This window comes from Cetorhinus maximus, chromosome 7, assembly GCF_964194155.1.
Source record: "Cetorhinus maximus chromosome 7, sCetMax3.hap1.1, whole genome shotgun sequence".
NCBI lineage: Eukaryota > Metazoa > Chordata > Chondrichthyes > Lamniformes > Cetorhinidae > Cetorhinus > Cetorhinus maximus.
The window spans coordinates 19,017,594-19,043,929 of NC_135885.1; the positions used below are offsets into that span (position 1 = coordinate 19,017,594).

The following is a 26,336-nucleotide window of genomic DNA, read 5'->3' on the forward strand; positions in this document are numbered from 1 at the left end:
ATAGACACTGGTGCAATGGGAGGTTGAGGCAGCAAACCATTTCAACATTGGTGATAAAAAAATCGACACAGTCCTCACACACAACGTCGGAAATACCGATGGACGAGAAATGAAAGGGACCTGAAACGTTAACTCAGTTTCTTTCTCCACAGGTGCTGCCTGACTTACTCAGTATTTCCTGTTTTTATTTCAAATTTTCTGCATCCACTGTGTTTTGCTTTTGTATTAGTTGTGCATATTCTCCTCCGATTCGGTTCAGCGCATCTCTTGCAGTTGCATAGCATCTGATGCGGACTGCACTGCTTTTCCCTTATTTCCTATTCAATTCATTATGAAAGGCAAATGGCATAAATCATAGCTGAAAAGCCCATCCAAAGTAAAGTAAACATTTGGAAAAAAGGAATCTGAGAGGCACATAACATACTGGGCTAGAAATCACTTTTGGTGAAGAATATTATCTGAATACACTCACCATTTGCGTTCAACAATCACCAATTCACTTCTGTCTAAGTGAAAGCATATACCTTCAGAGATTTTTTTAGATTGAGTCAAGCAACACCTTGATGTTAAAATCCTCATCTATAGTAAAAAGGCATCTCGCATAGGAAGGGTTAACGTGGGACTGGGAAACAGTACTGCTCACTGTGTGATGTAAAGAGACACATGATCTGAGAAGAGAGAGAGAGTTGTGGACTGGACAGAGACCTGTGTAGAAGCAAGCATGGAGTTAGCTCATAGCTTGGGCTATACCCTGTGTATGTACATAGTTATGTCTTATCAATAAACAGTTAATGTTCAACCACACAAAACTCAGAACCTCTTTGTGAGACCTACTGAACATAAAACATCATCTTTGCTTTCAAATCCCTTCATGGCCTTGCCCCTCCCTATTTCTGGAATTTCCTTCAGCCCACAACTCTCCGACATATATCAGTCCTCCTCTAATTCTGGCCTCTTGTGCATCCCCAATTATAATTGCTCCACCAATGGTGGCTGAGCCTTCAGCTGCTTTGGCCCTAAGCTCTGGAATTCCCTCCCTATACCTCTCCGCCTGTGTATCTCGCTTTCCTCCTAAAAGGCATTCCCTTAGAACCTATCGCTTTGGACCAACCCTTTGGTCACTTGACCTAACAACTGTTCATGTGACTTCATGTAATACTTTGTTTTATCGTGTTCCTGTAAAGCGCCTTGGGACATTTTATTAGAAGGCTTCATTTGAGTGTGATCAAGCATTTAGCATTGCATAAAAACAAAAAACTACTGCGGATGCTGGAAATCCAAAACAAAAACAGAATTACCTGGAAAAACTTAGTCTACTGCATTCATTGCTCCCAATGCGGTCTCCTCTACATTGGAGAGACCAAACGCAAACTGGGCGACCGCTTTGCAGAACACCTGCGGTCTGTCCGCAAGAAAGACTCAAACCTCCCTGTCGCTTGCCATTTTAACACTCCACCCTGCTCTCTTGCCCACATGTCTGTCCTTGGCTTGCTGCATTGTTCCAGTGAAGCCCAACGCAAACTGGAGGAACAGCACCTCATCTTCCGACTAGGCACTTTACAGCCTTCCGGGCTGAATATTGAATTCAACAACTTTAGATCTTAAACTCCCTCCCCCATCCCCACCCCCATTTCAGTTTCTTCCCCCTCCCTTTTGTTTTTTCCAATAATTTATATAGATTTTTCTTTTCCCACCTATTTCTATTATTTTTAAATCTATAACTGTAATACCCTGTCAGTCTTTCCACCCCACCCCCACTAGAGCTGTACTTTGTCCTGCCATCCATTCTTAATTAGCACATTCTCTTAGATAATATCACCACCTTTAACACCTCTCTGTTCCTTTGTCTGTAACATCTTTTGATTATCTGCTCCTCTCACTGCTTGCTTGTCCCTAAAACCACCCCCCCACCAACTCCTCTTCCCCCCGCCCACCTTCCCCCCCACCTTAAACCAGCTTATATTTCACCCCTCTCCTAACTTCACTCAGTTCTGCTGAAGGGTCATGAGGACTCGAAACGTCAACTCTTTTCTTCTCTGCCGATGCTGCCAGACCTGCTGAGTTTTTCCAGGTAATTCTGTTTTTGTTTTTGATTTAGCATCGCAGATGAGGTAACTCATCCAGCAGTTGGTGCTTCTATGTTGGACGAATGCATATCTTCTCATATCTTCTTTTTGATCAGTGACCATAATAGTCTTTACATTCCTTACCTTCTCACAGCTGATGCTAGAACTGGTTTCGGCAGTTAGGTGACATTTTGTTGTGTGAAGGGGGTTAATTTCTAGAACCGATGCCAAGGAACCATGAAGGTGCAGGAAGAAAGTTAAGCAGAAATGTTCACATCTTGTGGAAGAAGGTTCGGTCGAAAGTCAGGATAATGCATATCAAAAAGAGTAAAATACTACTCATACGGTAAAAACGGGAGGTTGAATGAGGTAAAACGATGGAAAGGCAAGATTAAGTGTTTCAATTTTGCTTAAACTGTTTTAAGTCTCGACTTTTACAGCTCATAACACAGCCAGAGAGCTATGGCTGAAATTTGGGCTGCTTTAACACTGTATTTATTAGAGGTTGTTTCAGCTGAAACTGTGGAATAATGCCTGTGTCAAGAAGCCTATAATTCCTCGCAAGCTGCCAGAAGCTTATAAAACCAAATAAGAATTGAAAACTGAAAAATGTATAATCTTGAAGTAGACCTCATAAACCAAAAGTCAAGAAGCCATGATGGGTTCTCCTAAATGGGATAACGATGAAACCAATTGCATTTGTGTCCCAGCGGAAATGTGCAATGAATGAAAGGGAACTGATTTTCTAGCTGCAGGAGTAAACTGTTGTAGAGCTGTCATACTCCCTTTTTCTCTTATAATGACTCCACATGTTTATTTTAATATTTCTATCCTAGGCACTGGCTAGCTTGCAATTGATTGACTACATTGGAGAACAGACAGCCACATTGATAAAGGTAACCCATAACTGCTTGTGTAGCAATAAGGGAACAATTTGCTGTTTCTTACCCTAAATATCCAAAGGCTGATTTATTTCAGGGTCACTTAAGGCTTTTAGGTCACATTGATCATGAATGAACTTGTAACAATGGTAAGAAACAGCAGTAATCCCAAATTATGAGAGGGTGTCTGCTAACTAGGCCAGCTGTGGTTCAGTACCTGATGTCCACGAGAGGGAGAGCCAGAGCATCCAAAGCTAGACCTCCCTGGATGATGAAAGACGTGGAGATTAAAATGAAACTGAGAAACTATGCTTATGATAAATGCCAGGTTCATAATTCAGCTGAGAACCAGGCTGAATACAAAAAATTACAGAGAGGAGGGGCAATATTTTTTTAATGAGAATAGATAGATCTTCTTATAGAGCACGGGAGGTACTTAATGAATGCTTTACATTTGTCTTCACTTAAGAAGAGAATGCTGCCAACGTTAGTACAGGATGAGGTAGTAAATATATTGAATTGGATAGAAAATAGATTAAGAGGAGGTACTTAAGAGGATGGCGGTGTTCAAGAAAAGTCACTCAGATGGGGTTAATCCCTGGCCGCTGAGAGCTGTAAGGGTGGAAGTAGCAGAGGCTCTGGCCAATAATTTTCTAATTCCCCTTGGATATGTGGGTGATGTCAGAGGATTAGAGGTTTGCAAAGGGAAGTGGCTGCATGGACACAAAATTGGTGAAGGAACAGAAAGCATGTGAGCAGCGATGAAAGAATGGTTTTCAGGCTGGAGGAATGTACGAAATAACATCTTTCACTTCATAAACAATCTATATTAATGATCTGGTCATGGGTGTACAGGGCATCATTTCAAAGTTTGCAGAGGACACAAAACTCAGAAATATAGAGCAGAATTTTCCTGTTGGCGTGCGGGGTTGGGCTCCCCACCTCCGCGTGTCATTACGTCAGGCGAGCGTCCCGACGTCACCGCGCGCCATTGCGATATTTCGTTGGGCAGGTGCGCGATGATCTCCGATGCGTGCCCGCCATTAATTAATGGGCCACTTAAGGCCCTTGACTAACCAATCGATGCCGATTTTTCGGCGCCTGTGCAATCTTTGGGTCGGTGCACGGGCACAACGGGCAGGTGGGTAGGACACATTTGCATAAACCTCATCCACGGGCGGGATAAGAGGGCTAAATGGGGTCACAAGTGTGGACAGTTGAGCATTTATTTTTGAAAGTTTTTGAAACTTGCCTGTGTGATCTGCAGGACCTTAAAACGCATACCAGCTGCTTTTTCTGGACTCTTAACCTTCAGGTCAGCACTCTGCAGCGAGGAATCTTTTCTGAGCCTGCAGCTTTCTGGAAGCCTTCCCTTAGCCTGGGAGTGGGAGCTGAACTGTCCACTGGAGACAGCTCCTCTGAGGAGGAAGGGAGGGCTAGAAGGGGGAGGAGGCCAGCAGTACACATTCAGCCTCCAGGGGAGCCACCTTTGGAAGGATAGGAGCAGGCACAAGAGGTGCAGGGCCAAGAGGTGGTCCAAGGCGGAAGGGGCAGCAGAAGACACCACTATCCTGCTGCCAGGGTATACAGGCGGCAAAGCCTCCACAAGGGCTGTGGTGGAGAGAACCATTGGTCTTCTCAAGATGCGCTTTTGATGCCTGGACCGCTCAGGGGGCGCACTCCAGTATCCCCCAGATCGTGTCTCGGTGATAGTGGGTGCATGCTGCACTCTCCACAATCTTGCACTGGAAAGGGGGGATGCAGTGGACGATGAAGACGTTGACGCAGTGGCTGCGGCTGCACATGATGCATACCTCAATATGTCTGAGGTGCAATGCTGAAGGAGGCTCCATCTCTCAAGAGAGAGACAGTCAATTATATCTGTCAGATGATAGGGGCTGAGATCTCCTCTAACTGTGTGGGTGGGCATCCCATGCCAGTGGCTCTGAAGGTCACAGCTGCCCTCAACTTCTATGTCCCTGGCTCCTTCCAGGCGTCGGTGGGTGATCTTTGGGTGTCTCCCAATCAGCTGTCCACACTTGTGTCAAGCAGGTTACAGACGCTCTGTTCAGATGGGTATTGACCTTCATCCACTTCCGTTGGGACCAGGCAAGCCAGACACAGCGAGTCAGAGGCTTCGCGGCCATTGCTGGCTTCCCTCGTGTCCAGGGTGCAATAGACTGTACACATGTGGCCATCAAGGTGCCAGCAGGTGAGCCCGGTGCCTTCGTCAACAGGAAGGGCTTCCACTCCATGAACGTGCAGATAGTGTGTGATCACAGGATGCTGATTCTACAACTCTGTGCAAGGTACCCAGGCAGCTCCCACGACACCTACATCTTCAGACACTCCCAGGTGCCGGGGCTCTTCAGTGCTCCAGCCCGGATTGATGGATGGCTGCTGGGTGACAAGAGCTATCCCCTCAGAAGGTGCCTCATGACGCCAAGAACAGAAGCTGAGCAGCGGGACAACAGGAGCCACACCTCCACAAGGGCTGTGGTGGAGAGAGCCATCGATCTTCTCAAGATGCGCTTCTGATGCCTGGACTGCTCAGGGGACGCACTCCAGTCCCCCCAGATCGTGTCTTGGTGATAGTGGTTGCACGCTGCACTCTCCACAATCTTGCGCTGGAAAGGGGGGACGCTGTGGACGATGAAGATGTTGATGCAGTGGTTGCGGCTGCACATGATGAGTCCAACAGTGAGTCCGAGGATGAGCACGCACAGGAAATGCTGAGGGGGTAGACACTGACCCGGGCATACCCAGGGAGGCAGTGACATCCGGGAGGCTTTAATCCAACGAACCTTCAGTTAGCACACCACAGATTGACCTCCAGGACAAGCCTGGGCTGTCGGCTCGATACTCGACACCTAAGTGCAAAATCTGCCAGGTTAGGAACAGTCACTAAGGGCCTTGTTGATAAAGCTGAATGTCCAACAAAGTACTCATTACAATTTTGGAAACCATACGCATGCAGAAGAAAAGAGGCACCCTCAGCCATGGTGACATATCCGAATTTAATATGTCAAGCAAACCAACTTATTCCAAAAAAATACAATAGTGTTACAAATCAAAAAAAAATCAGAAGGATTCCGATCACCGCCAGTGCCTGCCTGCTCCCACTCCCACTCCACTCCCCCCCACCCGCCAACCAGAAAATTCAGCCCATAGTAAACATTGGAGAGAAAGTAGCAGACCTCAGGAAGACATTTGCAGACTGGTAAAATGGGCAGACACATGGCAGATGACATTTAGCACGGACAGGTGTAAAGTGATGCATTTTGCTGGGAAGAATAACGAGAGGCAATATAAACTAAATGCTGCCTGACCCGCTGAGTATTTCCAGCATTTTCTGATTTCCAGTATCCACAGTATTTTGCTTTCTATTAGTTTGTTATATATGTTCAGACCTATTGTCCTTAGATTCGCTTGTGCGTGTCTCTTGCAGCTGCACAGAAAGTAGCACCTGATGTGGACTGCACTCCTTTTCCCTCATCTCCTATCCAATTCATTATCAAAGGCAAAGGGCACAAGTCATAATTGAAATGCTACCCGATATAAAATAAACATTTGGAAAAAAAGTAATCCAGGAGTCACATAACATACCAGGCTGGAAATTACTGTTCGTGAAAATAGTGGATACACGTTTCAACTCCTGTCCCTGTTATAATGAAGACTACAGAAGAATATCATCTGCATATACTCACCATTTCTACATAACCGTCACCAATTAACTGGGATTCAGGAACAATGAAACCTGGGTGTAGACATACACATGCCTTTGAAAGTGGCAGGACAGCTCAGAAGGGGAAAAAAAACCAGCTCGGACCAGTACTCTTATTTCCCAGTTTCACTGGTGTTCCATTTTAAGGTATACAAGACCAGTATTCTTATTTCCCAGTTTTTAGTGGGTTTTTTTTCCTTTTGGGGAGTTGAGAAGGCTGTTCACCCTAGAGCAGAGGTTAAAAGGATATTCAATAGTGGAGTTCAAAAGCAAGCAGTTTTTGAATAGGGTAAATAAAGAACATCTGTTTCCAGTGGAAGAAGGGTTGTGCTTTTAGGATAATTGGTAATAGAACCAGAGGCAAAATGAAGAATATTTCACGCAGAGAGTGCATGCTTTGTATATATACTGAAAGGGTGATGGTAGCACATTCAAACATAACTTTCAAAAGCAAATTGGATACACAGTTGAAAAATAAAAGACTTACAGGGCTATGTGGAAAGAGCTGAGGAGTGGGACTAATTGAGTCACATGGGCCTAATGATGGGACACATGGCCTCATCCTAATTTGTATAATTCTACGAGCCAGATGGTTGTGAGATCAAGCCCCACTCCCCTTATGTGAAAAATCTGTGCTGACGCTCCGATGTAGCTGCTCCGTGGGAGATGCCATCGTTTGGATGAGATGTTAAACCGAGGCCTGTCTGCCTTTGTGGATGGATATAATAGATTCTATGGCACTATTTTGAAGAAGAGCAGTCCTGGTCAATATTTACCCCTCAACTAGCATTGCTAAAACATGGAGTGGAATTTAATTTTTGGCATGAGGCTCCCGATGGTGGAACCGGAAGTGGGCACCACTTCCACTTATGTGTCAAGAGCCAGCGTTCTCACAATCGTGAAGTAAATTTAAAGAGCAGACAGTGGGCATGTAGGGCACACACAATCACATGGCTGGTGTGGGCAGGAAGTGCCTGAACTCGCCAGCAGCCGACTTGTTTGAAGGTCAGGGCAAGCTATAAAAAAAGGAGCCTCCTGGACAAGCATGCAGGGTCTGCGGGCAGGGAGAATTAGAAGTCAGAAAATGCTGGGAAAACTCATCAGGTCTAACAGCATCTGTGGAGAGAGAACAGTGTTAATGTTTCGAGTCCGTATGACTCTTCTTCAGAGCTAAAGAGAAGTAAAAATGTGATGAAATTTGTACTGTTTAAGGGGGGGTGGAGCAGGTGAAGCTGGGTAGAAGGCCAGCAATAGGTGGGGCCAAAGGAGTGATTGACAAAGATGTCATGCATAAAAGGAAAAAGGTGGTGTTAATAATAGTGGTACTGGCTAAAGGAGGTGTTGATGGTGGCATTAAGGTCAGAAAGCAGAATGTGATAATAGCAGGACAAGGGTAAGCACTCTGGAAAGAACAACATGAACAAGTGATAGATGGCCCTAGTGGGGGTGGGGTGAGGGGAGAGGACAGTGGTGGGAAAAAAGATAAAAGGCGTCCCTTGACATGCCACTAAATATCCAGTTTGTCATGCGTTTTATGCCAGAGAGCGAGTCAAGATGGGTGGAGGTGGTTCTGGAATAGAAGATCCTGACCCCATCTGAGAAAGGGGCCATGGAGATCGCCAGGGAGCTGGACAGTGCTGATGGCAAGGCAGGATTAGCCAGGCAGCACGGTGAGAATGCCTCCAGTCTGATGTTGAGACATGGGCACACACAGGCAAGAAACTGTTGTGTGTTGAACCTTAATGTCTTTCTTTGTGTTCTCCACTGCAAGCTCTTGAGATCTGGAGCCAAGGCCACAGCCCATCCTCTACCTCTGAGGATGCTCTGTTAGTGGCCTCTCCTGTACCTTCCACCAACAGAGTGACGCTCACACGTGTTTCAGGGGGATTGCATGTAGCTTCACATTCTGGTGAGCGCATCACAGAAAAGCCCCAGCAGCTAAGAGAGGCTTACAATGGGAGGACTGCTGGTGATCATGCCCATGCTGAAGATGGGCCTCTCGTCTCAGCCACAAGAAGGCTGCTGGAACTGCAGAGGCAGGTAGGGGAACATCTGGTAGAATTGCCAGAGGCAATGCCCAGCATTGTGTGGATGATGGAGGTGCCCATCCAAGCCATGTGAGTGCATGGCTTCCTCTGTTGAAGAGGTTTTTAAAAAAAATTTGCACATGGGATGTGGGCATCACTGGCCCAGCATTGCCCATCCCTAATTGCCCTTGTTCAGATGGCATTTAAGAGTCAACCGACCACATTGCTGTGGGGGCAGCAGATTTCCCTCCCTAAAGGGCATTAGTCATGGGTTTTTACAGCAATCGTCAATGGTTTCAAGGTTGTCATCAGACTTTGAATTCCAAATTTTTTATTGAATTCAAATTCCACTATCTGCCATGGTGGGGTTCAAACCCGGGTCTCCCAGAGGACTGATGGACATCTCACTTGCTCACAAGCTACAATGTTGTGGGATCTTTGCATTTAGTCTTTATTGGATGTTCATGGTTGTGCCAAGATTTACATTCTCAAGCCTGTGGGACATGCCTGAACATGTAGCCTCTGGTGGCCCTCCCATATATGCTGTGACAAGGAGACTGGCCGAGGTTACTTGCTCCTATGGCAATTGAACTGTTGTAGGTGCATTCGTGGACTTGTCACGGAGGCCCAGGATCAGAAATATGATCATGGTAGCTTTGGTGACTTATATCCAAGAGTGAGGCGTTTATCCTTGGGGGCAGTCTTCACTTGCGATCGTGTGTGAGAAAGGTCCGCTCCCTTTGGCCTTCTGGGAGATAGAGGATGTGGCTTCTGAGGTAGAATCAGGTGGGCAGACATCCTGAGCAGGCAATGGTTTGTGGGCGATGTAATGCTGGTCAGGTAGGTGCCCTTTTCCTGCACAAAATGATTAAAAATTAAGTTGTCTCTGGCAGCCCTGGCCGGTCTCTCCATGTCCCTGGTGTACTGATAGGTGCAGCGATATTAATGACCTCTTCCACAGATTCCTCACCATCATCCTCATCTAAGGAGAAGTGCAGCATCTCCATGCCTTCACAAGGCAATTCCTCTCCTCGGTGCAATGCCACAATGTGCAATGCAGAGCAGACCATGACAATCCTGGACACCCTCTGGGCACATCCTCTAATGCTCCACCGGAACTGTGAAGGCAGTGGAAGTGCATTTTCAGCAGGCCAATTGTTTGCTCTATGACTGCACTGGTCAATTCATGAGCTGCATTATAATTCTTCTCCACGAGACAGTGGGGATGACGCACTGGTGCCATGAGTCATATCCTGAAGGGATAACCCACGTCACCCAGGATCCAACCTTGGACTTGGGCAGGCACCTCAAGTGGCACTGGATGCTGGATGTGGTCTAAGATGTAGGAGTCATGAAAGTTCCCTGGGAAATGAGCACACACCTGCATAATAGGTTTTCAGTGGTCTTGGACTAATTGTATGTTAAGGGAGTAAAGCCCTTTGTGATTCACAAATGCAGCTGGCTTTTCCCGGAGAGCTCTAATGGCCACAAGAGTGTAGTCGATGACCCGTGCACTTGTGGGAACTGCTCAATGTCCAGAAAGCCCACTGCCCTTGCAGCCTGGCTCTCAGCAGCACTTGTGAACTTTATAAAATTGTTGGCCCTTCTGTACAGGGCATTGGTCACCTTCCTGATGCACTTATGTGTTGCAGCCTGCGATATGTCACACTTGTCCCCCATGGACCCCTAGAATTAGCCAGTGGCATAGAAATTCAGCGCTGCAGTACAGCTTGAGGGCAACTGGCATCAGGTTGCCTCCAAATCCACAAGGCTGCAGGACTTGTTAAAGGACTGCTAACAGTGACCACCTCCCATGATAGCTTCAACTGTCTCTGTGGTTGCCTCTCAGACAGTTGAAGATTAGCTGGTGCGCATTCTGAACACGTGCTGATGCACAAGTGCTCGTTGATGAGAATGACGGCCCTGGTTTCCTTCATCCTGACCAGCCTCCCCATCTGTTGACATCTGTTGGTGGTCTTGTGTCCTCTGTTGTTTGGTCCCAGCAATCATCGGACAACTCCTCTCTTCCTCCGCCTGAACTTGCAAAGACTTGGTGTATCAAATCCATCGCAAATCCACAAAGTGAACTGTGTACATGGCCTTCATCCATAATGCAGCTGCAGCTGACCAATGGGAATGCTTGAGCCTCCCATTGGCTACATTCAGGACTCCTCCCATTCCATAGTGGCTTCCTCCCAGAACAACCTGGTCTCCTGCCAGCTCAATCTGTGTTGGCAGGTATGTCCATGGATATGCCCAATGTGACCCTGCAGCTGCTAGCCATCCATCTCCACCTCTGTCAATCTCGAGCTTCTGCCCATTGCCCATGGCCCTCCCAACATCACCTAGCACCTTCCCTCAATCATCCTCAAACATCCCACCATCACCCTTGATACTGCGTTGGTGACTTTTGACCTCTCCCCTCACCTGCCTGATGTGATCCTGGAGCCTCCCTCCATTAACCTTGAATGGCTCTTGGTAGGTCTCAACCCGTCCTCAGGCACCTTTGACCTGCCCTCCCTCAAGCTGGACCTACCTTCCATCAAGTTTGACCTTCACTCTGTGAATCTGGATTTCCATGTGTGGTACAGTTGCCTCCCTTAGACACACAGGACCCGGCCTCAGAAAGCTCCCTCTAGTTGGACAGCACCCTCCCCCTTTGACCCCCCCAATATGCCAGAGCCTTGCTGTACTGCAGTAGATGTCCTGATCCCCATACATGCTCAGCAGTTGTGCCAATTGATTTCCCAACCACCCCCAACTTTGACCTGAACGTCCAGCTTGGAACTCAAAAACTCAACCCAATGTTGGGAACCAAAAATTTTGGCTCACGCGGAATAAAGCCCTCCTCCTCCGCCCACCTTGTTTCCCACTTAAATTACCATTAAGCTTCGACTGTACTATCTGGTCATTATCATGTTGCTGTTTGTGGGATCTTGCTGTGCTCAAGTTAGTGATCATGTGATCTATAGTATAGCAAGGATTGCACCCCAGAAGGTTGTAAAGCACTATGGGCACCCTTTCTATGGAACAGTTTTGTCAGGTTTACTAACGCATGCTTTGTAGTGTGTGGGCAAACCTGCTCCCCGCATGCTCCTGCAGTAGTTCCGCTGGGAGGCGCACATTGTTTGAATGCCTGACGTCAGACTCCCAAAGCAAGTGCTCTACTCTGAACTCAGTCGTAGCAGGAGACTCCCAGGAGGACAGCGGAAACGCTGCTCTGCAAAGCATCCCTGAAGGGGTCAAACGTAGTCGCTGACCCCTAGGTTGTGACCGATCAAAACGGAGAAGGCTCATTTGGGAAAGTACTGAACGCATCGCGAGGTTCTGCCGGGGACGTGCATCGGAGGGAGCGCAAAAACCTCCAACCAACCCATCGACCCAACCAACCCTTTAAGCACCGCCTGCCCTGCAGGTGGCAGAGTCTGCAGGTTCGCACATTGGACTCATCAGGCATTCCAGAACCCATCACATTGGAAGGGAAGCAAATCACCCTCGATCCCGAGGGACTGCCTAAGGAGAAGAGTAGCTTCTGGCATGTGCACCAATCTTTCACACATCAGCACTTGAGTAAAGCAGCTAGCCAGATGGCGTACTACATCAGTAATGTTACAAATTAACATCATTCAAACGCGCAATTTACTTTTGCACCTAAACTTATTCATTTCAGGTCAGTTTCACAGGTTTCTGTGTACCTTGTAGGAACATTGAACATCAGGAAACAGTTGAGGGCAATAATTAATACTTGGACACACATGGCTGAGTCACAAGTAGTGTGACGACAGTGGGAGGTTACAATGTTTCACCGTTAAACTTCCTGCCACTTTTATTTTAAAATGTTTTTGTCTTTGCAAATTAAAAGCCGGGGAACTTTTTTGTCAGCGGCCGGTGAAAGATAATTGTGGTCAGCTGGGATCAGGCTAATTAAAATATTTACGGTGAGCCCTTGGCATTGCCTCTGCTTTTGAGAGCATGTCAGTCTGGCAGTGGGAAGCAGTGGGCTGTTAGAGAAATGTAAGGGCCCATTAGAGTCTTGCCTTTCAGGCAGTTAAAATTAGGGCAGTGACTTATGCACCCACTGGCCGCCACCAGCCCCTGATCCTTACTTTGCCTTCCCCATGGGATGAAGTTTTAAGCCGCTGATATTACAGTCCTTGAATGCAGATCAGGCTTCAGTGATGCCGCTGGGGCTGGACTGCATCCTAATCCTGAGCTTGCTTGGCTGGGGTTGCCATTCTGTTGAATGTCTTCATAGAATCATAAAAATTTACAGCACAGAAAGAGGCCACTCAGCTCATCATGTCTGCGTCGGCTGCAAAATGCTCTTGGCCATAGCCGTGTAGGTTATGGGACTTCAAGTGTATATCCAAGTGTTTTTTTAAAATATGGTATGGGTTCCTTCCTCAACCATCCTTTTCGGCAGTGAGTTCCAGACCCCCTACTAACCTCTGAGTGAAAGCAATCCTCGCCAATTTTCCTCTGACCCTTCTGCCAATTACTCTAAATCTCTGTTCCCTGGTTATTGACCTCTCCGCTAAGAGAAATAGGGCCTTCCTCTCCACTCTGTCTCGACCCCTCATAATTTTATAAACCCCAACCAAATCTCCCCTCAGTCCCCAAAGAAAACAAGCCCAGCCTATCCAATCTTGCCTCATAATTAATATTCTCCATTCCTGGCAACATCCTGGTACATATTCTCTGTAGCCTCTCTTCCTCTGTAATGCAGTGACCAGAACTCTATGTTGTGCTCCAGCTTTGGCCTAACTAGTGATTTATACAGTTCTAGCACAACCTCCCTGCTCTTACACCCTTTGCCTTGTCTAATTAAAGAATGTATCCCGTATGCCTCCTTAACCGTCTTATCTACCACTGCTGCTCACTGGAGGTATCATCACATGCCCTCCCATGGCCAGCTGCCCCGCCCCTATACTCCCACCCTTGGCCACCCAACATGTCTGTCTTTGTGGTGTCATGTCTCCCCCGCACCTCCTTCCCAACTGGCAAAATGGAATGGGAAGACTTTTCATTACCCGATTGACTGACAGTCAAGAATCACCCCAACAGCCATTCTTCCCATTGCTAATATTTTTAAAGCTAAGAAGTGGTCAAAGTTTAAAGAAAAGCATGGTTTTTAACACAACCCTTATGCTCAATAAACACTGAAATGCTCCAATAATAGACATATTAGTTTTATTTGAGAGTCCCTCTGCACATTAAGGGCTAGAGAATTTAGCTCATGGTATAGCTCATCACTTGTATTTCCAGTTGAATTTATTAATTTTGGATAATTAAATATTTTTATTTTGTATACCTATACTGTACAGGATTATTTCTTAATTGAAATCTTCATATCAGCAAAATGTACCCATCATATTTTTCTACCCCAGATCTAACTTTGGAGTCCAGTCTTTTCTCATTAATGCAACAACACCTTAGTCTTTCCAGACAACAGCAAAATACCGCGGATGTTGGACACCTGAAATAAAACAGAAGATGCTGGAAACTCTCAGCAGGTCAGGCAGCATCTGCGCAGAGAGCAACAGAATTAACGTTTCAGGTTGAAGATGTTTCAAGGGATATGGGCGTCGCTGGCCAGGCCTGCATTTATTGTCCATCCCTAATTGCCCTTGTTTAGAGGGCATTTTTAGAGTCAACCACTTTGCTGTGGGCCTGGAGTCACATGTAAGCCAGACCAGGTAAGGACGGCATTTAAAAATAGCGTCACAAATTGATGCAGTTCATGGCAGGACCAGGATCTGGAATGAAGCTGAGCATTGGGCTCCTGACTCCCCAATGAAAATCCAGCCCATTAACTCTGTTTCTCTCTCTGCCAATGCTGCCAGACCTGCTTGAGGGTTTCCAACCAACCTGGTTATGATGTGCTATTGTTTTTCTCCACTAACGCACACTTCTTCTGTTTCTTCTCCAAAACAGTCTGTTCCGGAAGACCAACGGTTGTCAATCGCTTTAATCCTAGTCATTTGGGTGTCTTCCCTGGCGTCTTCTCTGATAGACAATATTCCCTTTACAGCCACTATGGTAAGTCAATTCTAGGGTGCCAGACCTGGTGTTTGGATGGTGAATCTTCAATGAAGACAAATTTTCAAGTTTCAAGTTTGATCACCAGCATTGTGTCTCAGTCTTTTGCTTTTGGTTACTAAACCAACTTTGAGAAAGCCCATTCGACTTAGCATTCATCTTTACCTCTCCAAAGTTTCGGCCTTATACAGGGAGGTTCTACTCTGCTTCTGTTCACTTCAAGTCTAATAGGATACTTAACAAGAATGAAATATTTGAACAATAAATTGGGCTAAGATTTTTAAAAAAAATGAATTGGATTGCCCACCAAGGCGAGTAGCAGAATATTCCCTATTCACACAGTGAGTGGTTAGGATCTGAATGCACTGTCTGAGAGTGTGGGGAAGACAGATTCAATCGAGGCTTTTAAAAAGGTTTGGATAATTATCTGAAGGGAGAAAATTTGCAGGGTTATGGGGGAAAAGGCAGGGGAGTGAGACTAACTAAGTTGCTCTTGTAGAGAGCTTGCAGGGACATGATGGGCCAAATGACCACTTGCTGTGCTGTAGTCATTCTATGATTCTATGTGTGATGAAATTAAAAACACACTCATTATAAACAAATTTATAATTTTGTTACATAAAGTGTACATCTAATCTCTTTTAATTAATACATTACTTCCTTACACTAGTACATTATCTGTATTTACCAGTACAATTACCTTTGTTCACCAGTAAATTACCTTTTTTTGAATTCATCCATGGGATGTGGGCTTCGCTGGCTGGACCAGCATTTATTGCCCATCCCTAATTGCCCTTGAGAAAGTGGTGGTGAACCACCACTTCTTGATCCACTGCAGTGCATGTGGTGTGGGTACACCCACAGTGCTGTTAGGGAGGATGTTCCAGGATTTTGACCCAGCGACAGTGAAGGAATGGCGATATATTTCCAAGTCAGGATGGTGAGTGGCTTGGAGGGGAACTTCCAGGTGGTGCTGTTCCCATGTATCTGCTGCCCTTATCCTTCTAGGTGGTGGCAATCGTGGGTTTGGAAGGTGCTGCCTAAGGGGGCTTGATGAGTTCCTGCAGTACATCTTGTAGATGGTACACACTGCTGCTCCTGTTGCCACAGTATTTATATGACTAGTCCAATCCAGTTTCTGGTCAATGGTAACCCTCAGGACGTTGATAGTGGGGTAGTCAGTGATGGTAATGTCATTGAATGTCAAGGGACAATGGTTAGATTCTCTCTTGTTGGAGATGGTCATTGCCTGGCACTTGTGTGGCACGAATGTTACTTTCCACTTGTCAGCCCAAGCCTGGATCTTGTCCAGGTCTTGCTGCATTTGGACAGGGGCTGCTTCATCCTCCCATCACTCGTACAATTACCCGCCTTCACTAGTAAATTACCCCTCGTCCCTTGTTCATTTACCTCCTTTCAGTAATAAATTACCTGCTTTCAATTTAACAATAACCTCCTTGCATGTTAACAAGCCCTCACTAAGTTTTGGCTTCGTGCATTTTTAAAAAGTGCTTTCCAACGTAATATGTAAAGAAGTAATTGAGATTAATCAAATGTCTACTTTTTTTGCCGTCTATTTTGTTTTGCAACCCTTCGAGTGTGCAGTGGCTGTTTCCACAATCTATATATAGGTTATTGCTTGCCTGCAAGCATTTTGCATCTCACCCAAAAATAGGATTGTACTGGTGAATAGTTTGAACTCTGTTGTATTGGGTGCACTGCAGCAGTATTTTTCCCCCATTACAGAGAGAGTGTGCAGCTGCTCAAACTGGCTTCAGCTGAGAATTGTTTTTGTATATTTATATATACATGCATATATGGAAAAGGTAATTTCAGAGAAGCTGTTGCATTTATAAAGCATTGCAATCACACTGGCCCACCAGGGGAAAGCAGGCTGAATTTTTTTTTCAGCACAGCTATTAACGTAACAGATATTTTTTTTCTATAAGTGCTGCTTACTAGTCTGCTCTCACTCATTAAAAAATATATATTTATGGGCCTGGTGCAGAGGAATGGGATCAGCTAACTTTGTGCTTTGAAAGCAGGTGCCAAGCACTCAATAGCCAGCAAATTTAAATTGCTGCTCATCGTTTTTTTAAAAATAGCTCGAACGCCACTGAATCAAAAATTGGTTTCATCTGCATTGTCCTCTTTCTTTTTTAATAGATACCCGTGCTGCTAAATCTGAGTCAGGACACTGATGTAAACCTGCCGGTGAAACCTTTGATTTTCGCACTGGCGATGGGAGCCTGTCTGGGAGGTGAGTGACAGTGTTGTATTACGGTGCTCTGAAAGGTGATCTGCTTCAGTAACAAGAGACAATGAAGCTGTTCCATCAAAATGTGCTGCAGATGAATTCTTGAAATTGTAGTCCAGTGCACAGAGACATTTCCCCCAATCCCAATTCGTCATCAAAGTCAGCATATCTGACAGCTGGAGAAGATGGTATCTACAAAGAAACCTAATCATTGGTGATAAATCTTTCAGAAGTCAAATTATGAGGGTTTTTTGTGTGCACTGGGTGTTTTTTTTTTGGTTTCTTCCAGCTCCATTGAAACAGTGAACTCTTGAGGGGGAAAAAATGCGAAGGGGAAGAAAGACAATGTTGATTTCAGTATAAAATCAGAAAATGCTGGAAAAGCTCAGCAGGTCTGACAGCATCTGTGGAGAGAGAAAGAGAGTTAACCTTTGATTTCAGTATATGTTATTTTTTTGTCCCACCAATTTCTTTCCCCCTTGTCTCCCTCCCTCCACCTAATGGGTGCCCAATCAATATTCTTTCCCCTTTGAAAATTTTGAATCTCCACTACTTAATTTACGAGTGGATGGGTAACTTTCTCTCCTCACTGGGTAACAGTACTGGAGTGGTTATGTTAGTGGGCTAGCAATTCAGAGGCTTGAATTAATAAATCCACAGCAGCTTTAGAATTTAAATGCAGCTAATTAAATTAATCTGGAATTAAAGAGCCAGTATCAATAGTAGTGACCACGAAACAACTGGGTCGCTGTATGAAAGAAATAGGTAGGTTCACTGAAGCCTTTCAGGGAAGGAAATCTGCTGTTGTTACCTGGTCTGGCCTATAAGACACCTGCAGCGATGTGGTTGACTCTTTTACTGCCCTCTGAAATGACCCAGCAAGCCGCTTAGCTCTGGAGCTGAATTTCTTTTCACTTCTGTCTCATTTATGCCTGTAAATGGGGTGGTTGCAAGACGAGAATCAGGAGAGAAATAAAACAATCAACCTACTTTCGATTTCTGGCAGACCCCCCCTTGCAGCATCCAGCGCTGCCACGGGAAACAGGTGGGGACCGAATGATCATATTCAAATAAGGACCAAAGGACACAATTAAGGCTCCAACACAATTCGTGCGTAAATAAATGCTGACATCGCTACTTCCTCCTCAGGCCAATAAAACACAACCATTGCCATTTGGGAGAGCAGCTACTTTCAGCATTACTTAAATGGATCCTCACCTGCCCTCATTTCGCTTGCTATGGAAGTTTGGAGGAAATTTTGCTGGTAGTCTGTTGTGCATTTTTTTTGACAAATCATTCAACTTTTAAGTGCCTGAACAACCTTCTGAGATCTTAAGAGGGATACTGCCAAAAACAAAAAAAGGCATCCTTCTAGCAATTCTAGCAGTTAGGCCGGCAAAAGAGGAGCAGCAGCAGAAGGTGGAAGGAGGCACCAGGAGCAGGAGCTGCGGCTGTAGCTGCAGGGAGACCAGCTGTTCCTGCATTGCCTGGTGCAGTGAAAATCACTGGAGCCCTGAACTTCTTTCCCTCCGGCTCCTTCTAGGCTACGTGAGAGGGAAATGTCAGCAACATCAGTCAGCCTGTAGTTCATGCTTGTAGTAAGCAGGTGACTGATGCTGTGTTTGCTAACTCAAGTATTTCCATCGCGTTCCCCATGGGCAACTGGAAATGGCAGAATGGGACCCTGGGGCTTACACTAATTTGAAGGCTTCTTCCCCAAGCTCTGGGCCTCATTGACTGCTCCAGCATTGTCTTGTGGGCTCCTCGCATAACCCCAGAATCCATATTTCTAATTATCAGTCAAAAAGAAAACTGTTAAGGCAGGCAGGAAGAGAATTTGAGACAAACTTATTAAGTATTTGTATAATCGTGAATGTATAATCAGTTCCTCATGTTTAAGATCAAAGTCAGAGAGGTGAAAATTCCATCTTGCAAGAGGAGAAAATGACAGCCAAGTGGAGTTGCAATTTGAAAACAAAAAAGACTTGCATTTAGATAACGCTTTTCGTAACCACCTGATGTCTCAAAGTGTTTTACAGCCAATGGATTGCTTTTTGAAGTGTAGTGACTATTGTAATGTAAGAAACACAGTCGCCAATTTGCGCACAGCAAACTCCCACAAACAGCAATGTGATAATGGTCAGATAATCTGCTTTTTGTGTTGTTGATTGAGGGATAAATATTGGCCAGCACCCTGGGGATAATTGCCCCATTTTTCTTCAAAATATTGTCATGGGATCCTTTATAGCCACCTGAGCAGGTGGATGGGGCCTCAGAGGCACAGAAGATGATACCTCCAACAGTGCAGCATGCCCTCAGTTTTGGACTTTTTGTGCTCAAGTCCTGACGTTGGACTTGTACCATGTGACTCAGAAACGAGAGTGCTACCAAGTGAGCTATGGTTGACACTGGGAGGGGAGGGGAGGAGGGTGGGTAGGGGGACCCCAGATCCATTTGTTTTCCATCCCTCTAAAGCTACCCCCAAAATCCAGGAACAGTGACTGCTTCTTCAGTCAATGCAGATCACATTCTGAACCTTACTTGGGGCCTAAGAGGTGGCAAATGACAATCAATCCCCTCTCCCACCACCACCACCACCACCAATGGGACAACGTGAGGTTGAAATGGTAAATAGAACTCCATCCGTCACCAAAACCCATGGTTGTTTTAGGCTATGAGGTGTTTGAGTGCACTGCACTTCTAACATCAGATCAAATGTGATCTTTGGCATGTTTCTTACAGACTAGTCATGGGTTTTGAATTACAGTTAGGTATAATTAAATAAATTTGCCATGTTAATCAAGTCTAATATCATTCATTATTTATACTTCTTTCATACAGATAAGTATTAAAATTTTCACTTAATAGGTAATGTCAGTGTTATAGATAAATTATAAAAAGTACAATTCATTAATGTTGTTCCTTAATAGTGTAACTTTGAGTTTGACACACTTATGTATAATTTAGATTTTTAAAATTATATTGCACGATGAGAGCAGTTGACACTTGGTGCGCCTTTGATGTAGTTGCGATATACAAGATTCTGAAGGGGCTTGACAGGGCAGACACTGAGTGTTTCCCCGGGCTGGGGAATCTAGAACACCTGGGCACAACCTCATGATAAAGGGGTCAATCATTTAGGACTGAGATGAAAAGAAGTTTCTTCACTCAAAAAGTTGTGAACCTTTGGAATTGTCCACCCCAAGGGGTTGTAGATGCTCCATCGTTAAGTATATTCAAGATGGAGATCAATGATTTTTGGTCTTTCAGGGAATCAAGGGATATGGGGAGCAGGCAGGAAGTGGGATTGAGGTATCAGATCAGTCATGATTGTATTGAATGACAGAGAAGGCTTGAGTGGCCGCATGGTCTACCCCTGCACCTTTCTCTGCCTCCTGTAGAAAAGGCAAAATTTAAAATTGGTCAATGCATTTCTTAAAAATATATATTTTAAACAAACTTGTTGAAGGGTCAATGCTCATATGAACATAAGCATTAGGAGGAGCAGTAGGCCATTTGGCCCCTCGTGCCTGCCCAATCATGGCTGATCTGATTGTGGCCCCAATTCCACATTCCTCTTACCCCGGAGAACCTTTTCTTCCTTGTTAGTCGAGAATCTACCTACTTCTGCTGTAAAAATATTCAATGACCCTGCTTCCCCTGCTCTTTGGGGAAGAGAGTTCCAAAGATTCACAACCCTCTGAGAGAAACAAATTCTTCTCATCTCCATCTTAAACGGGAGACCCCTTATTTTAAAACTGTGTCACCTAGCTCTAGTCTCTCCCAGAAGCATCCACCCTGTCAAGACCCCCCCAGGATCTTATATGTTTCAATAAGATCACCTTTCATTCTTCTAAACTCCAATGGATCTGGGCCTAGCTTGCCCAACCTTTCCTCATAAAATGACCCTGCAACCCACGTATCAGTTGAGCGAACCTTCTCTAAGCTGCTTCAAACACATTTATGTCCTTCCTTCAATAAGGTAACCAAAACTGTACACAGTATTCCAGATGTGGTCTCATCAACACTCTGTACAACTGTAGTAAAACATCCCTACTTTTATATACCATTCCCCTTGCAATAAACAACAACATTCCATTTGTCTTCCCAATCTCTTGCTGTATCTGCGTACTAACTTTTTGGGATTCATGTACCTCAGAGTTCTGCAATCTCCATTTAAATAATACGCTGCTTTTCTATTCTTCCTGGCAAAGTGGACAAGCCCACATTTTCCCATATCATACTCCATTTGCCAAATTTTTGCCCATTCACTTAATCCATCTATGTCTCTTTGCAGAATTGTTATGTCCTCTTCACAATTTACTTTCCTACCTATCTTTGTGTCATTAGCAAATTTAGAAACCAAACATTTGGCACCTTCATCCAAGTCATTGATACAAATTGTAAATAGTTGAGGCACCAGCACTGATCCCTGTGGTACTCCACTCGTCACATCTTGCCAACCTGAAAATGATCCTTTTATGCCTACTCTTTGTTTCCTGTTAGCTAACCAATCCTCTATCCATGCTAATACATTACCCCCTACACCATGAGCTCTTATTTTGCATAGTAACCTTTTATGTGGCACCTTGTCAAATGCGTTCTGGAAATCTAGGTACAGCACATCCACAGGTTCTCCTTTATCTATATTGCTTGTTACTTCCTGAAAAAGCTCCAATAAATTAGTCAAACATGATTTCCCTTTCACAAAACCATGTTGACTCTGCCCTGATTGCTTTGAGATTTCCTAAGTGCTCCGCTGTAATGTGGCATGCTATCAAATTGATTTTTTTCATTTGAAAGCATTCATGTACAAATGCCTAGCATATCTATGTTCCATTCAAATAAATACATGAATGTCTCCCTAAAAGTAACTAGTATAGGAATGTAGAACTCAGCCTTGGTTCGGTCACAGTACCTTTGCCTGCCAGAAGGTTGTGAATTCAAGCTCCACTCCAGAAAATTGAGCACACATTCTACAGCCACTATAGCCCGACACTTTGGGATTATCTTCATAACTGACATTGTCTTGCTGCCTCTTTTATTGCCTTCAAAACCCTCTGAAGGATTTACCTCTGCAATTGCCTCTTCAGTCTTTCCTGATCACAAAACCCTTCCATTGCTGCCTTATGCCTAACTTAAGTATTTTTAAGTAATTTTCATTGATTCACCGACCTGACCCAGGCATTTGACCAGGGAAGGCAATGACATAGTGGTATTGCCGCTGGACTAGTAATCCTGTTACTTCCTGAAAAAGCTCCAATAAATTAGTCAAACATGATTTCCCTTTCACAAAACCATGTAGACTTTGCCCTGATTGCATTGAGATTTCCTAAGTGCTCCGCTATAATGCGGCATGCTATCAAATCCAGAGACCCAGGGTAATAATCTGGGGAGCCGGGTTCAAATCCCGCCACAGCAGATGGTGGAATTTGAATTCAATAGAAAAAAATCTGGACTTAAAAGTCTAATGGCGACTATGAAACCATTGTCGTATAAACTGATCTGGGTTCACTAATGCCCTTTAGGGAAATCTGCCATTCCTACTTACATGTGACTCCAGACCCACAGCAATGTGGTTGACTCTTAAATGCCCCCTGAACAAGGGCAACAACGGGATGGGCAATAAATGCTGGCCTAACCAGCGACGCCCACATCCAATGATTAAAAAAAAATCCCGAGGCTCTGTGGATTGTGCTCCAAAGATTTGGATGTCCAATAGATTTCATCACAATTCTTCAATTGTTTCATGATGATATGAGTGGGAGATCTGAAATAGATGCCTTCAAAACGCAGACTGGGGTCAAGCAAGGCTGCATGATAGCCCCCATACTATTTACAATCTACCTATTCACCCCATCAAAGATCAAAACCCCTCTGGTGTCAGTATAAAATTAGATGGAAAACTCTTTAACTTCATGCAAAACTAAACTGACCACATAAACATACAGTTTGCGGATAACTGCAGTGTCGTTGCTCACTCTGCACCAGAATTGCAAGCATTGTCAATGTCTTCATTCTACATACAAGAAACTCAGGCCAGCCCTTATATGTAGCCAAAACAAACCCACACTTAGTAATAGCCAAATATTCCGCCTCCCATACATGTTGAAGCACAGACCCTGTAATATGTTGGCAACCAAAAGGCCACCATTGACGAGGAGAACCAACACTGGATCAGCTGTGCAAGCTCAGCCTTCTACAAACCACAGCAGCAAGTGTTTGACAAAAAAAGGCCCTTTGCAAGTCAACTAAAGTCCTAGTCTTCAGAGCAGTTGTTGCCACCAGTCCTTACTGCAGTGAGACCTGGACTGTGTGTCAATGACACATAAGAGCACTAGAGAAATTCTGTTAGCACTGCTGCTGCCACATCCTCCTGATTCAATGGGAGGACTATCAGGCAAACGTTACTGTCCTTATTTAAGCTGGCTCCTCAGACATCCAAAGCAACTTTGATGGACTGGAAACTGTGTCCGGATGGCCAAAAACTGTCTCCTCCACCTGTTGAAGGTCTTATTTCCTCAACACTCAAATGGCCAACATTCTAGGGAGGAGCAAAGAAAATGCTCCAAAGACAGTCTGAAGGTCTCCATGAAGTGCGTCAGCATTGACATTAACGACTAGAAGGAGCTTGCTACCAATCTTTCAAAATGGCGACAACTTGTCCATCAAACTGCATCACGCTTTGAGTCCAAATGTCTTAATGATGAGGCAGAGCAGCGACAGAGAAGGAGAGAAAGGGAAGCAAATCCTGGACACCGATCCCAGTAGCTTGTGGGATGTCCTGTCCCATGTGCCTAAAGGTCTGTGGATTGAGAATCGGCCTGTTCAGTCACATGAAGACCCATGGCAGAAACTCAAGACCCTGAATGGACATCATCGTTGAATCAAGGGACAGCTGACGATATTAGAATACCATGTACTCAGTCCAGAAGTGGTAGAGATGCACAATACATTTTTGTATAGTAAAAGAAAAGATAAATGGACGGGTTTGAGGAATATGTCACAGCTCGGAAGGAGATTACTTATGAAAGACATATTTTTAACACAAGGCTTCAAGCTTAGGCAGAAGGCATTGATTAATATGTAATAGATTTGTGGAAAAAAGCAAAGTCTTGTGAATCCTCTTAGACAACCTCATTAAAGACACAACTGTAGTCAGAATAATAGATGAACAATTTCAAGCTAGATTACTGAGACAAGTCTAGTTTTACAGAAAACACTTGAAGAGCAACAGAAAACAGCAAAACAGCAGTGTGAGCGAAGCAAAGATTTCACTTCATTCAATCAAACAAAAAATGAGCCAGAGCTAGCTGGTCAATAACAGGTCATGGATTGCAGCTACCATGATAATTGCATAGCATCAGTCAAAGAAGACACACAGCACAATAATTTAAAATGGATGGATAAAAAAGATGAAAGGAATCTAACAATTGAAAACAAGTTAACAATGTACACCTAGTATCTTTAACGGTAATTTAGTTCATCAAGTTGTCAAATAGCACAGAAATAACTATAAAAGCAACCTGAAACAGACATAGCACAGCACTGGCCTCATGAGTGTGGTGTGTTCCACAATGTGACTGAAACCCTGGCATTGAAATACTGGAAGATGAGCAAGCTATTGGGGATTAGGAGCGCTGCTGCCAGCTTGGCACTTCTAGGTAAGATATTATCCTATGAGGATGAAACCCATGTGTATGCAGCACCCAAATTTATGCCAACTGAATGCAGATATGCCCAATTAGAGAAAGAAGTGACAGTTGTAGTAATTGGAGGCAACAAATTTCACCAGTATCTCTATGCACAAAATTATGTGAGGGAGACAGGTATGAAGGAATCACTGTATGTATGAAATGCCACCAAGATAGTAGTGCATGTATTTAAATTGCAAAAATATAAATTGACAGTACAGTACAAGAAAAGTTACAGAGCTCCACATAGAGGATGCACTGATTTGAATCTACCAGCCCAGAACTGACAGCACACGATGTCAAAGATGATTAAGTATCTGTGTGCGTGATGTTCTGTCTCCTGATGTTGCAAGCAAGACTAGGTGAGATAATAACAAAGACTGAGAAAGTCCAATCAGTACAAAAAGTTGACCGATTGATAGAACTTCTGCTGATAAAATACAGAAAAACACCAAGGATTTCAAGAGCCAAAAAAAAATCAAAAGTCATAAGTTCAACCTGGTACATCACCACAAATTGCAGGTAGAGTGAGTTGACATTTGACATGCAATACATATAGAAATAACATGTGCAGCAGAAATACATAGCACTCTAAGCAGACCATGGCAGAAAGTTATTTAAATTTCATTCAAGTTCATAATTAATCATGTTTGAGCACTCTTTGATTTAAAGAAAAACTAATAAGTTTTTTTAAAAATGTATTCGTTTACGAGATGTGGCCATTGTTGGCTAGGTCAACATTTGTTACCCATCCCTAATTGCCCTTAAGAAGGTAATGGTGAGCTGCCTTCTTGAACCACTGCAGTCTATGTGGCGCAGGTGCACCCACAGTGCTGTTAGGAAGAGTGTTCCAGGATTTTGACCCAGCGACAGTGAAGGAAACGACAGTATATAATTAGTGAGAAAAATACATTACATTTTTAAAAATCCCTTCAGATTGTTGCACAATTTCTTACCAGGTAATACTGACCCTTCCAAAATTGTATCCTTTAACGTTTTGACAATACTAAAATTTTGTTGCAGCAAGGTGAAGCCTTTTCCCATTTTCATATTCTCGGAGTACCATCACAGATTTTTACATAGTTATTTTCGGCCATAAAATAAGGTTGAGACGTGTAGGCTGGCTGAAAATTGGCACCATGTGTGTGACAGACAGGAGGAAAGAAGAAACTAGTTATAACACTCTGGCCTAATCACCTCAACTCTGTTAGCTTCTATTGATTGGAAACCTGATGTTATCGCTGCTGATTGCTTTTTTCCCCAGCTGCACAGGCGTAAAGTACACCAGACTGACACCTGTTTAAGCAGTCAAGCATTGATTGAGTTTACTTGATGAGGCAGGTGCAAAGTCTTACAGGAAATGCACACAGTGCTACATGAACAGCAGAGTGCATAAGCCTCTCTTGATAACAGAAGTTAATCAGAACTGGAAAATCAGTGCCCCAGTTTGAATTCACTAAGCAGTGGAAAATCTATTGTTAATTGGATAGGATAAGAGGAAGTTGCATCTGAAGATGTACCATTCATTTCATGAGTGTTGCTGAAAAACGCACAAACCTGGGGCTCAAGATGAATCGAAATGTGTTGAATGTGTGCTTGAGTACCCATTTTAAAATTGAAATCGCACTGTTATGCGTCTCCATCTGGA

The 26,336-nt window shown here is 44.3% G+C and overlaps 1 protein-coding gene across 2 annotated transcripts in view; it reads left to right on the forward strand.

The window, feature by feature from the left end:
- Positions 1–26,336, forward strand: part of oca2 (oculocutaneous albinism II) — a 573,569-nt gene that overhangs the window by 457,921 nt on the left and 89,312 nt on the right. For both annotated transcript variants that reach the window (XM_078544815.1, XM_078544816.1), the window contains 3 exons: positions 2,903–2,962; positions 14,633–14,737; positions 16,904–16,997. In XM_078544815.1, the coding sequence (XP_078400941.1) occupies positions 2,903–2,962; positions 14,633–14,737; positions 16,904–16,997 (259 nt within the window). The remainder of the gene's footprint in view (positions 1–2,902; positions 2,963–14,632; positions 14,738–16,903; positions 16,998–26,336) is intronic.